General features: G+C 37.5%; 1 protein-coding gene across 10 annotated transcripts in view; it reads right to left on the minus strand.

Annotated features, from left to right (window-relative positions):
• Positions 1-15,225, minus strand: part of LOC108697630 (1-phosphatidylinositol 4,5-bisphosphate phosphodiesterase eta-2) — a 400,986-nt gene that overhangs the window by 17,273 nt on the left and 368,488 nt on the right. For all 10 annotated transcript variants that reach the window (XM_041571413.1, XM_041571420.1, XM_041571414.1 and 7 more), the window contains 3 exons: positions 13,030-13,114; positions 10,862-11,008; positions 7,291-7,370 (listed from right to left, as the gene is read on the minus strand). In XM_041571413.1, coding sequence (XP_041427347.1) covers positions 7,291-7,370; positions 10,862-11,008; positions 13,030-13,114 — 312 coding nt within the window. The remainder of the gene's footprint in view (positions 1-7,290; positions 7,371-10,861; positions 11,009-13,029; positions 13,115-15,225) is intronic.

Raw genomic sequence — 15,225 nt, forward strand, 5'->3', positions numbered from 1 at the left:
TTCTTCAACCACCAGCTTTAGACCCTAAGCCATACAATAGGGAGGGATGAAGATGGCAGCGGTTGTCTATATGTTCTCAGACACAAGGCCTGATTTTTAACACAAATCAAGGTTTCGTGGGGAATTTGGTCTACAATAATTAGTAATAAATAATTCAGTGTAAAGAAAATTTTTAGTAGACCAAGAAACATGATTAGCGTGGTTAATCTTTCCTGACTACAGAAATGCTTTGAGAAATTGCATAATCACATTACATGCTGCATACTATTCAGAACAGCTGAAATGTCTCCAATGGCATTTCTTTGTTTTAGCCTATTTTTATACTTTTTAACTGGAAACTGGGAATTATCTCCTAATTCTGCATGCACTTTGCAGGAAATGTATGCACTAAAACGAGACTGTATTTAATTAACATACCATTAAAGGGGGTGGTTCACTTTTAAGTTAATTTTTAGTAGGTTATAGAATGACTAATTCTAAGCAACTTTTTATGTGGTCTCCATTATTTATTTTTTATAGTTTTTAAATGATTTCTTCTGGCTCTTTCCAGCATTCAAATGGGGGTCATGGACCCCATCTGAAAACAAATGCTCTGTAAGGCTACACATTTATTATAGTTACTGAGTTTTATTATTCATCTTTCTATTCAGGCCTCTCCTATTCATATTCCAGTCTCTTACTATAATAATTTTGACTCTAGCAACCAGATTGCCAAAATTGCAAACTGGAGAGCTGCTGAATAAAAAGCTAAATAAGTCAAAAACCACAAATGATAAAAAATAAAACCAATTGCAAATTGTCTTAGAATATCACTTTCTGCATCATACTATGGGGCACATTTACTAAGCTTGAGTGAAGGATTCGAATGAAAATAGGCTACTACGACCTTCGATTCGAACTATTCAAACTAAAAATCGTTTGACTATTTGACCATTCGATTGTCGAAGTACTGTCTCTTTAAAAAAAACTGACTACATACTGACTATGGCAGTTTAAACCTACGAGGTACAAAGTTAGCCTATGGGGACCTTCCCCATCACTTTTCTAACCTTTTTTTGATCGAAGAAAAATCCTTCGATCGATCGCTTAAAATCGTTCGAATCGTTCAATCAATTTTTACTTCGATCGATCGATATTCCAATTCAAAGGATTTATATTCGAGGGTTTATTAACCCTCGATATTCAACCCTTGATAAATGTGCCCCCTAAAAGTTACCTCCAAGGTGAGCAACCCCTTTAACAGATGTTCCATTGGTTATTATTAGTAAATTGCTTTATGAAGATGTGATATTATGATACGGAGATTATTGCTAAATTTTTGAAAAATAGACCTGTTAAAATGTTCACGATCATAATGACAGGAACCTATAGAGGGATTCATGATGTACTGTAGGTTTAAACCGGTGATGCACAGGCAGGGCTTCAGTCACCTGGTAAAGTCCTGAAGTTCTGTGGTTTCCCCATCTCCACCCAGTATTCCAGTATCAGGTATGTTTATAATTGTGCTGTGAAAAAGACACTTTGAGGTGTTGGTTATCCCTTTATACACAATGAATCACTCATTTGATAATTATTGCCAATATATGAATGGGTAGTGCGTTGGAAATACCCCTTATAATATTATCATCAGTTGGTTTCTAGCCTCTTTTGGATTTTGGGAAAAGTAGAACAGACTATCTTTTAGCATATAGCTGGGAATAATGGGGAAATAACTAGTGATGGGCGAATTTGCGCCGTTTCGCTTCGCCGAAAAATTCGCGAATTTCGCGCGAAATTCGCGAAACGGCGAAAAATTCGCGAAACGGCGCCGGCGTCTCGTTTTTGACGCCGGCGCCCGTTTTTTTGACGCCGGCGCCCGTTTTTCGACGCCGGCGCCCGTTTTTGACGCCGGCGTCCATTTTTCGGAAAAAAATTTTTTTGCCGCCGGCGAATTTTTTCGTCGAATTTTCGCGGGCGTTTCGCGAATTTATTCACTGGACGCGAATCGCGCAAATTCGCCGAGAATTCGCGCCTGGCGAATAAATTCGCCCATCACTAGAAATAACCTATATTATCACAAGGTAAATTTCAAATATTTTTCCAGAATGAAATACTCTTTCTACTCCTTGTTTGGGTCTGCCTACTGAACTGGAAAATGTATGTTTTAGAACTTTTAAAAAGCTGTAAACGTTACCTTTGAGTCAAGTGAAATGGTTTTTATGTAGGCTCATTAATCACCATCTGAAGGCAATGAGCAAGGTCACAAGTACCTCTTGCTGTTCTCATGTGTAATGCAGGTTAGGCTACCGAGACAACAAATACGGTTTTGCATTTGGAGAAAATGTCATGTTTGCACATTGATGATGCGGAATCACTGGTTAAAGGAAGTTTGGGAGCAGTTGCCTTTGTGGCTTTTCGGGAAAATGGAGTGTGTGATGTCATACAAAGTACATTTTACTTTCTCAGCATTTTCCCATAACATCTGCTCAGCCAAGGGGATTTTGCTTAACTCATTCCAGTTTCAGATGGGATATAGTCACACACTTTCACATATTTGAAGTGTAACTTTATGTATTTGTCTTAATAATGGATGTTTATTTTTCAATTTTTCAACAGGAAAAAAGCACTGCTCTATTTCTGCAATAGGGATCTACTTTCCCACAGGTACCAATTCCCAAGTAAAATCAAGGGTTTGGGCATAACTAATATGGGAATGTCAATTAAGTTGGGTGGACCATTGAACTCTCTGTGGAAACCAAGGAAAATATTTTGATCGCTCTAAACAGCAGTTCAAGCGAAAGGCCATATTTTTAACATTGGCAAGCAAACAAAGGCTCCATCACACCGTCTCACTTTGTTTTCTTTTGCTTTTTTGTTGGGTTTGTTGCCAGGAATAAAGGATGATTCTTTGAACTTCTTCTAATTTCTATGGATTTTGCATTTCTTTATGTCCTTTCTAATCTCATGCACCAGATCGCATCCTGATTTATGATTATTATTATATCGCTTTGCTTTAATATCATTAAGTCAATCTGTGTGTATAGTTCACTTAACATTTTAATCTTAGTTAAAAGAAAGATTTTAAATATACAGTAGCTTAAATAATCAATAGAATATACTGTGAGCTGATACAATACTAAATCCTAAATATATTTCAAATAATTCAAATATATGTAAAATTGATAGTAACAGTCACAGTCAGTCGACAGGTATAAGATGTGCAATATGTGGCACAAGGAATTTACAGCACCATGCCACAAAATCTATTAAAGGGGACCGAAAAAAATTATTCAAAATTCTATTTTATCGCATTAGTCAAGCAAAATGAACTTTAATTACACTATATAAATTATTTGAATCTTGTTTCCTTCGGTCTGGGAATCTATAATTATAGAAGGCAGGCAGGAGCCATTTTGTGGACACTGTTATTAAGGCAAGCCTTGTATCATCTCAGAATCTTGTTTGTGCACCAGAATGTGGGACCTGATGTCCATCCCCATGCCCTGGTTACACAATTAAATGGTGAAGAGAACAGGGGAATATGGGGAGAGCAGTGACATCTAGTAAGTGCTGAATGGAAAGTGAAAGTAATTGTCTGCCCCGCCTCTATGACTAAGGCATAGAGGAGGGGCAGACAATATTTGAGATTTTTAAATGAGCTTACAACAGCTATGACTGCTTTAACAAAACATAGAAATTGGATTTCATGTTTAATTTAAAAAGGACTTTTATTATACAGATTTGTGTGTCTGGGTGACAGGTCCACTTTAAGCACTTAAACACAATCAAATGCCCACAACTCTCATTTCACCTTACATTGATGATGAGTGAGTTAGTTAACATCATTCACAAGGAACTGTTTTATCATTACGTAGGAACCTAAAATCAGGCAAACTAATCATTTGAACAACACACTGAGAGGAGGATACTAAATCCCATTTAACAGAGCATCTGCCTCCTTTTTAACATGAAATGCTGCATTGCCTTTAAAGAATTTACATGTATCTTGATTTTTTGGCATCCAGCTCAAGTTCAAATGAACATGGAGAATATGTAAAGCAGAGTTATTTACACTGCGAGGCATGTTTTATATGTGAGGCTCACTTCTGCAATGCTGAAAAGGGATCTTTGCTTTCCATATATGGCTCATATGACTTTATATTAAAATGGTAAGTCCAAGATATCACACTGTGATAAGATAATAAGATAAGTGTAAGAAATCATACTTTGTTTACTCAGTTATTTTTAAGCTACTTTATTCCCCCAGTGGGAATCAAGATGGATTCAGAATTTAAGGGGCATGTGCGAAGAAAGAATGTTTCACGTATTGCTGGTTATGCACAACCCAGTCAGGTGGGAGATCAAAAGACCAAGGAGTAAAGCCAAAGGATACTTCAGCGATATCTGCATGAGACTGAGCTTTTTAATTCAGTATACTACTCTAAAAGCACTGGCTACTCTTCCTTAAACTATATGTACAGTTGTAAAAATTGTGCGCTTATTTGTAATGTTTTTGGCATAATCAGCCACTTAAAACCCAGCATGATAAATGGTGTGGTCACAAGTCTAGATAAAGTGAATGCTATATAAGCTCCCTTGTAGATTTAAAACAGCAATACAGCGTTAGGTAAGGTGTTATGTAAGGTAATGTTTAAAAAAAAAAAAACAAACAAGAAAAAATGTTACTTTACTCAAAATTGTTTGGAACCTAAATGGTTCTTCATAGAAACCTACACAGCTGAAAATTGGCTGAAAAGAAAGAAAAATACCAGAAAAGCTGAAAATATTTGTGAACCAAAGAATATAAAGCAGCTTTATCAACATTCGAATTTGAGCTTTTAACCACAATCTGAGTTGTTCAATGAAAAAACCCAGTCTTGAGTTTTCCAAAATCAAATATTTGAGATATGTTAAGCGAAAAACTCAAATGTAAAAAAACATCAGCACCTAAAAGTTGAAAAGTGTCTGTAGGAATTAAAGAGAAGCGCATTTTCAAAATTCAGGTTGATAAAATGTTTCAAAATATGTTGCTAAAGAACAAAGAAGGGAACAAAAGGATCATAGCAAGGAGTATACTCGATATCATGCTATTAATTGGTAAAAACTATTTGCATGTGTAACAAACAAAGAGAGTTAGTGGGAGAAAGGGGTGGGACAGAGACGAATGAAGCTATAGAAAAAATAGCAGATATAATTAATACCTTTCTGAGGATGTATGTATTTGAGCATTGGGTGGGGTGTGGGATCCTTAGGGGCCAGACAGAGCTGCAAGTAAGCAGCCATTGGGAAAGAACTATGAAGTATGATACATTTTTAGATTTGCCTTACTAGCAGTTAGAAAATGAGCAATATGCAGAATAAAACAAAAGTATAAACTTTGGGGCAGAAGTATCAAAGATCCTGTAGCTATCAAATCAATAGGCCAATTTCATGTTACATTTTTTCTTTCTGTTCATTTGTAAAATATTGATATGAATTGTAGATGGTCTTTCCTAGGGAATCAATCTGCGTTAATCTACAAATATATTGGGGGCTTCAGCTAATAAGTCTAGTTATACATTTTTAAACTAAATGGGGTTTCAAACTCTACCCCCTTAATCTGCTGTATTATAACTTTCATATTGTAAGAAGCCGTAATTCAACTGGAAGACTGTGGGTCCTTAATAGTGAAGAGTACATTTTTTCACCACTCTTAGGGGCCGATTCATGAAGCTCGAGTGAAGGATTCGAAGTAAAAAAACTTCGAATTTCGAAGTGTTTTTTGGGCTACTTCGACCATCGAATGGGCTACTTCGACTACGACTACGAATCGAACGATTCGAACTAAAAATCGTTCGACTATTCGATAGTCGAAGTACTGCCTCTTTAAAAAAAACTTCGATCCCCTACTTCGGCAGCTAAAAGCTACCGAAGTCAATGTTAGCCTATGGGGAAGGTCCCCATAGGCTTGCCTGAGTTTTTTTGATCGAAGGATATTCCTTCGATCGTTGTATTAAAATCCTTCGAATCGTTCGATTCGAAGGATTTAATCGTTCGATCGAAGGAATAATCCTTCGATCGTTCGATCGCAGTATTTGCGCTAAATCCTTCGACTTCGATATTCGAAGTCGAAGGATTTTAGTTCCTAGTCGAATATCGAGGGTTAATTAACCCTCGATATTCGACCCTTAATACATCTGCCCCTTAGAAGCACGGCAAAAATTCAACATTTGGACAAAAAGTCGCTGAGATGACAATGTTGCCACAAGAAAAAACACACATTGGCTTTAATGCATTTGGAGTTAGAAAAAAGTTGCGCGCATAAAAAAATTTGTTTATTGATTCGACGCGTTTCGGTAATTTTTCACCGTTTCACAAATTTTTTAATCAGTTTTACTAATATTTTGTCAAAGTGAAATGGGACAGGGGATTCGCTAGTCCTTAACATTGAAATGACTGCATATTCTTACTTGTACAGGTATAGAACCCATCTTGGAAACTCTTTATTAAAAGATACTCCAAAATCACATATTGCATTCCTCAAAATGTATTGGCTAAACAAACAGTTTGACCATCGGACCTTTCAGAAACCAATACATTTTAATGAGTTTTATATACAGTAGTTACTAGATGCATGTTAACACTTTTAGAGCTATTCAACGTTGAAGCTGTAGCCCTCGCATTAACAGGCCACTGAGCCACTCTAATGTATTCATGGCAATCCATGGCATTAATCTAAGAGCAGAATGTCAGCACTAAATGGATTCAACTCTCCTAAACAGCAAATGGTTTGAAATGATATACTTTAAACTCCTAGGTTATTTTTCTGGACCCTATTATATTTGCCTGTACTGCCCTCTAAGGTCTAAAATAGGGATTTTTTTTAACAAGTTAAACAAATGAAATGAGTAGATTCAAAGCTGTAGTAAACAAATGTTGCTGGTTGTCTGGCACACAATTCACCTTTTGTAAAAGTCAGGCACTCATATCAGCCTGAATTAACATTTTTCTCATGTTTATGTATTGTAAGTTTTGTAATAATAAATGCAATCCTAAAAATTGATTTATCATCTATAGAATTAGCAGTTTGGCACTCTTGCAACATATGCAAACAATTCTCAAATATAGTCAAATGTATTAAGCAATATTGGGCAAATACAAGTGATGAATATATTGCAGATTTGCCAAATTAAGCTTCAGCCAATATGCAATAAATCAAGGAAGGCATTGCAATAAAAGTGGCGATGTTTTAAAATTCAGTAAATAGTTTGAATATACACGTCTGTAACATTATATGCATGGTTCATGCTTCTTATGTTTGTTTACGCTTACCTTACCACTGATGTCATTGATTGCTACATGAACAAAGATGGATGCCTCCTCCATACCTTCTAGGTACACATGTCGATAGCCTGTAAAAATGAAGAATGCATAATTGATATGGAGGACCAATGAAATCATTTAAGTTGTCAGCTAGAAAGACCTCTTGCATTATTTAACAATGGAAGTTAATGCATGTGCAGCACAAAATGGCATTTGTAAATAATTAAAATATATTAATCCATCACTTGGTAAATCTAGTGTACAGAAACCAAATTCATGAAACATCAATAAATAAAAAGATAGAACAAAATAAATTAAAACTGGATTTTCATCCTGAGATGTTGAGGTGTTTGTATGGTAACACCTTAAAGGAGAAGTAATGCTTAACCCAAGAAGTAGGCTAGAAATTAGAGATGTCGCGAACTGTTCGCCGGCGAACTTGTTCGCGCGAACATCGGGTGTTCGCGCTCGCCGGAAGTTCGCGAACGTCGCGCGACGTTCGCCATTTTGGGTTCGCCATTGTTGGCGCTTTTTTTTGCCCTCTCACCCCAGACCAGCAGGTACATGGCAGCCAATCAGGAAGCTCTCCCCTGGACCACTCCCCTTCCCTATAAAAACCGAAGCCCTGCAGCGTTTTTTCACTCTGCCTGTGTGTGCTGAAGAGATAGTGTAGGGAGAGAGCTGCTGCCTGTTAGTGATTTCAGGGACAGTTGAAAGTTTGCTGGCTAGTAATCGTTTTGATACTGCTCTGTTATTGGAGGGACAGAAGTCTGCAGGGGTTTGAGGGACATTTTAGCTTAGGTAGCTTTGCTGGCTAGTAATCTACCTTCTACTGCAGTGCTCTGTATGTAGCTGCAGTGGGCAGCTGTCCTGCTTCTGATCTCATCTGCTGACTGCTGCAATAACAGTAGTCCTTGTAAGGACTGCTTTTATTTATTTTTTTGTTGTTTTACTACTACTACTACTACTACTACTATAAGAGCCCAGTGCTATTAGTCTAGCAGTGTTGGGGAGTGGGACTGGTGTGCTAATCTGCTGCTCCTAGTAGTTCAGCAGCACCAACTTTAATTTTTTTTTTTTAATATTCATTTTTTTTTTTATTTTACTTTTTTTTATTTTACTACCGCTGTAGTAGTGTATAAGTTGACCTTTTAGGCATTATTTGCCCTGTAGGCATTATTTGCACACTGTTTTCTTCAACCCGCCATCGAGCTGTGTGACCTTGTTCACATTCTGTCTAAATATCCATAATATTACCGTCTCCAGAAAAAACACCGGAGTCACTTTTTTCAAGCAGCATTCATATATTTTACGTAATCCGTATCCACCGCTGTAGTAGTGTATACGTTGGCCTTGTAGGCATTATTTGCACACTGTTTTCTTCAACCCGCCATCGAGCTGTGTGACCTTGTTCCCATTCTGTCTAAATATCCATAATATTACCGTCTCCAGAAAAAACACCGGAGTCACTTTTTTCAAGCAGCATTCATATATTTTACGTAATCCGTATCCACCGCTGTAGTAGTGTATACGTTGGCCTTGTAGGCATTATTTGCACACTGTTTTCTTCAACCCGCCATCGAGCTGTGTGACCTTGTTCCCATTCTGTCTAAATATCCATAATATTACCGTCTCCAGAAAAAACACCGGAGTCACTTTTTTCAAGCAGCCATAATATATTTTACGTAATCCGTATCCACCGCTGTAGTAGTGTATACGTTGGCCTTGTAGGCATTATTTGCACACTGTTTTCTTCAACCCGCCATCGAGCTGTGTGACCTTGTTCCCATTCTGTCTAAATATCCATAATATTACCGTCTCCAGAAAAAACACCGGAGTCACTTTTTTCAAGCAGCCATAATATATTTTACGTAATCCGTATCCACCGCTGTAGTAGTGTATACGTTGACCTTGTAGGCATTGTTTGCCCAGTTTTTTTGGCCACAGCCACTGAAGCACAGAGGCCAGAAAAAATATGCCATATAAATGCTGAAAATAGTCATTTTTTGCCATACGTTGACTCAACGTATATGGCAAAAAATGACTATTTTCAGCATTTATGTGGCATATTTTTTCTGGCAACTGTGCTTCAGTGGCTGCAACCAAAAAAACTGGGCAAACAATGTCTACAAGGTCAACGTATGGCGAAAAATTACTATTTTCAGCATTTATATGGCATATTTTTTCTGGCAACTGTGCTTCAGTGGCTGCGTCCAAAAAAACTGGGCAAACAATGTCTACAAGGTCAACGTATGGCGAAAAATGACTATTTTCAGCATTTATATGGCATATTTTTTCTGGCAACTGTGCTTCAGTGGCTGCGTCCAAAAAAACTGGGCAAACAATGCCTACAAGGTCAACGTATGGCAGTTGTTTAAAGAGAACAGTAGATTACTAGCCAGCAAAGCTACCTAAGCTAAAATGTCCCTCAAATCCCTGCAGACTTCTGTCCCTCCAATACAGAGCAGTATCAAGCAGATTACTAGCCAGCAAACTTACTATCATCTGTCCCTGAAATCACTAACAGCTCTCCCCCTACACTATCTCTTCCAAGCACACACAGGCAGATTTTTCAGATACATTTTTGCCCTTGATCCCCCTCTGGCATGCCACTGTCCAGGTCGTTGCACCCTTTAAACAACTTTAAAATCATTTTTCTGGCCAGAAATGTCTTTTCTAGATGTTAAAGTTCGCCTTCCCATTGAAGTCTATGGGGTTCGCGAACCGTTCGCGAACCGCTCGCATTTTTGCGCAAGTTCGCGAATATGTTCGCGAACTTTTTTTCCGACGTTCGCTACATCCCTACTAGAAATGTGGTACATTATGTTCTGGGCTCCTATACCAGCCCAAGGCAACCACAGTCCTTTAGCAGGGAAGATCTGTGTCTCCAAAGATGCCCCAATAGCTCCCCATCTTTTCTACTGATTCACTGCACATGCTCTGTGCTGATGTCAGTTACTAAGCTTAGGGGCAGACATACAATATACTGTATATACAGAATAGAAATGTTGCTATATAAGGCTGATTAGTAATTAATACAGATACTTACTAAAGTACATGTCAGCTCAGAAATCAGTGCAATTAACATCAGAGTTTAATAATCAGTCTTGTAGTATCAGTTTATATAACAGACAAACCTCATTTTCTTCTTGTAAATTTGTGAAGACCCCTAAGCTTAAATTTCCAACAGCTGCTCAGAGCCCACTGAGCATCTGAGTGTCACAGACACTTTCCAAGATGATGACAAGTTTGAAGTCCTGGATCATTGCTGCTATTGAGAAGCTGAAACCTAAGGCTGGTGCAATAAGTTCAATATATAAAATATGCCATTTTAAACCATATTTCTAACCCAAGGTGGGGTTCACAGGCACTATTTTTGTTTGCAGGATCCCCTCTTTTATATTTATGAACCATACAAGAATGACTATATTTGCTGTTCATTGTTTAATATGGTCTAATATTACACATTCCCTTTATATAATGTAGCATTTCTTGCTTAGAGTATGGACTGTACCCTCCACTTTATCCCTCAGTTTTGTCTGTACCATTGTACTATGATATAAAGAAAACCTGTCTTCACCTGGCATCATGCTGCTAAATGAAAGGGTCCTTTGTCCAATGAAATCCCGGCCAATTGGATCATGATCCCACACAAGAAAACGAATTAATGAGATTTCTGGCATGTGCACTGTAAACACAAGGGTTTCCTCCCACATAGGGTTGAATCCTAGAAATAAGAAGGTAGAACCAATGAATATCACTCATTTAACACTGCTTTAAATTTGATAAAACCAGTCATTGTAAAAACTTTTATAAAGCAATTAATATACAATTAATAGTAAGGAATAAGAACAATAGAAACAAATACAGGCAAAACAAATTTTGGCTTGGTTACAATTCATGGGACCCTACAACACAGAAGAAAGAGGAAACAGAAGAACAAATTGAAGTGGATGCATGTGCATAGTGTTGTTGTTAGAATTTGTGACAATCTAACCTTGTTTTGTAGATACTGGATCACTAGCTGAATGTGGCTCAAGGCCAACGTCAGAAATCTTGAGGCTCTAACAAGTTATTCACCTGAGCCCGCCCCCCCCACCATGGATAGAAGCTTGTGTAAAGATGCAAAGGTTTAGGTATGTTAGATTCATCCAGGCAGCTATGTCCCGTTTCCTGGGTCCATTGCAGCTCAAGGTTTGCCCAGTAGGTAGCAGGATAATTTTGGATAAAAGGAGAGCATACGTGCTAAGGTCTCTTCCTGGATCCCACTTTGTGGGGAGGTGGGTACAGGATTTGGTTTGGACAGTTCCCAGGCATGTTAGTTAAAGTTCAGGGCTAGGTTGTTTAGCTGGGCAGCTCAAGGCTCCAACAAGGAGGACAGTGGGGTTAGTACCCTTGCAATGATCAGCCACTAGCACAAGGACACAAGTGGGTGAGTTTGGGGCACGGGATTTGCCAAGGAGCAAGACACCACTGGTGAGTGGTAAGTGGGGAAGCTGCTAGAGAGCAAGATAACTCTATTAGGGGAATGTAATAAGTCGGTAACTGAAAAACTATTCGCAATGCGAAAAATAAATGCCTTTGCGTGAACAAATTTTGCCTTGCGCGAATTTAATATAGCTTTTGCGAACCCGGAAACTGTTTAGTGACCATTTCCGACAGTGGAAGACCGCTTGCGAATTTTATAGTTTGCGCCAATGGGCATTAAATGTAATAAAACGTCTTACTGAAAAAGTCGTTATGTTTGCTCCAAAAGATTACTACAACTTCAAGCACTTCTTAAGAGTGCACAATTAAAGTTCGCAATGCGCAATTAAAATTCGCAATGCAATAACAGTTTAAGGAACAAACTGAAATGTGGAATTTTATTCGTATTGTTGTGAATTGTTTTTCTCTCTGTGACTTTAATTACATTCCCCCTTAGAGTTTACCTCTGCTGGGGAAAGGATCACCAAAACAGGCAGTACTACCACGGGGGAGAAGATTAACCAAGAGTATTTCATATCTGTGAGTATTACAATCTATTGAGAGGATCTCTAGGATTGATGTGAATTTGTACCAACTACCATTAAGAACGGTTGCATTCACTAGAGGCCTTTCTGCTTATTCAATAAAAAGGTTTATTTGTTTGAAAAAACCCTGGACTGCTGTTATTTCCAAGCTGATTGATCTGTGCACCTGGAGACGCCCAGGATCCACCTGAGGGTAAGGTGCTTAAAGGAGCCACTACACACTGCTGAGAGCTGCAGGGAGTTGCCCACAGCCTAAGGGTATCCAGGGTACACTTTTAGCAAGTCACACTACTCACACACTTCTCAGGCCCACCCTCAGGTGTGCTACACTTGCAGTACTGAAAACTTTGGTCATGCACCTTGTATGCACTACAAGAAAGAACAGCTAGTAGGTTAAAGGTAAGTTTTGATAGGACAAGTGGTTGTTCATTCTAATAAAAACTTATATGATTCAAACTCGCAAATCATTTTACTGAAAAAGCATGGAATTAACTATAGGGAAACAGACCCTGCAATGGCTTATGGACCTAAGAACTATTGCGTACCCTATGCTCCCTAAGTTTAGATACCCAATGATCCATAAATAATGCCCATAAATAATGGCTGACCCACTGTGGCTTCTTTGGACCTTAGTAGGTAACAATAATTACTTATTCTTTCTAAACTTGTTAAGAGGTACAACACATTGAAAGTACATTCAGAACTCGACAAATAAAGATTTCGATCTCATCATTACCATTATCATCAACAACTCGTGTTTGTTCTTTGAAACAATCCACTGGCAAACCAATAAGCTCAACTTCTACAAAAGGATCAATGATCTGCAATAAAAAAATGACACATGGCTTATCCAACAAAAATGGTCAACATTAAAAGATGAATGTAGAGTTTGCATCTAATTCTTAACAAATCCCTGCACTGTGGCTGCAAAAGTATGGATTTATACATTTATATTTTGCTATTATATTGACTGCAGATGCATAGTATTCCCAATTATGCCAAGATACGAATGAATCTTTACAAATCTTTCTTTCTTTCTTTAATCCAAAGAAAGGCCAAAGCAAAGCAACCAAATTAATGTAAGTTATAGAAGTTCTCATTTATGAAGAAAGGATGGGTAAGTTAGGATTGTTTATGCTTAGAAGAGGCCCTTGAGGCATTTATGATTACTTTGTACAAATCTACAAGGGGTCCATATAATAAACTCTTTAATGCTTTATTTATCCGTAGGTCCTTTCAGTGGAAACAAGGACATAAAAAAATAATTTTAATTGTAAGATCACAGTTTAATTTGAGATTGAAGGTTTTTTGTTTTTTTTTTACAATGAAAGCTTTTACTTGATGAACTCACTCCCTAAGGCTGTTATACAAGCAGATAAAATAGCTAGGTTTAAAAAAAGTTTTGGGGTCGGTGGATGCCGCTTTTAGCATACCAGAAAATACACAGAACAGTAACACCAAAAAATTTGTGTTTTAAAGTAATGAAAATATCATGTACTGTTGCCCTGCACTGGTAAAACTGATCTGTTTGCTTCATAAACTCTACTATAGTTCGTATAAACAAGTTGCTGTGTAGCAATGGCGGAAATTGAAAAAAGACTATATGGCACAGGTTAAATAGTGGATAACAGATAACACCATTATGTTCTACAGAGCATAATGGCTATATGCCGTGTAACTTGAGCATTATCTCCATTGAATGGCTAACCCCACTGCTACACAGCGGCTTATTTATAAAAACAATAGTAGTGTTTCTGAAGCAAACACACCAGTTTTATCAGTGCAGGGCAACACTGCATTATATTTGTATTACTTTTAAAACACTTTCATTTTTTGATGTTACTGTGCCTTTAATCATATTATCCATACACAAAGTACAAAGTTGATTGGTCAGATCTCTTGCAGTCAGGAAGGATTTTTTCAGGCACATCTACTATAATACTGTGTCACATTATACATCACATTAGAAAATATGTACATTGAAAGAATTTAGGCTACTCAGACACTAAACCCCAAAGCTGAAGCAAATGGACAAGGCCATTCAGGAACCTCAGAAGATCCTGTAACTCCACATGATTTCTAGTAGCCTGCTAAATGATTAATAAATTGACTAATCAGGAAAGAACGAGAGAGCTAGCTGGTTGTAGATCCACAGATTAACTGCTGCATAGAAGATCTTCTTCTCTTGCTGTACAAGAAGAGAAAATAATCCACAAGAAATTCAAAAGATGGATGTAGAGTTTGCAAGTAATTCTTCAAAACATTTCCTGCACTGTGACTGCAAATGTATAGAATTATATATTGATATTTTGCTATTATATGGACTACAGTTGCACACTTTTCCCAATTATGCCAAGATGCGAATGTTGTGAATTTAAAAAAAAAAGACTTTAGTGCTTGAGTTGTACAGCTCGCTTAGCTTATAAACTGTGTTTTCCCTGGTTCATCAATTGTAGTAAAACCTTACAGGAAGAATTGTATGCAATACAGAATATGTTGCTGATTATAAACAATCACTCATCCTTTCATTTTCTCTTATATACTAAAAACTACTTGAGATGTTTTTTACTTGTATTAATGCAGAGGTATTCAGTACTTCAATTTAGGGGGTAACAGAATGTTAATCACTTTTACAAAACATTACTGAACATTCATCTTGCAAAACCTACTTAGAACAAAGAATACATTTCCCTTAATTTTATCTCCATGATAAATCTTTATAGAACAACCAGTCCATAAAGGCCTATAGATACATATATTACTTGTGTAGGGGACTGGTAAATTAGTCTCCCAGTATTATTTAGCAGGAAGTCCTGTAGTGTTATAGACACCTAAAATACAGTTAGGAGGGGGACCGGTTTCCTTATTCTGCTTTGAGCTATAACAATGTAGTTCTATCAGTGCCCAGTAGATGGCAGATGACTGCACTAAA

Source organism: Xenopus laevis, chromosome 7S (assembly GCF_017654675.1).
Source record: "Xenopus laevis strain J_2021 chromosome 7S, Xenopus_laevis_v10.1, whole genome shotgun sequence".
NCBI lineage: Eukaryota > Metazoa > Chordata > Amphibia > Anura > Pipidae > Xenopus > Xenopus laevis.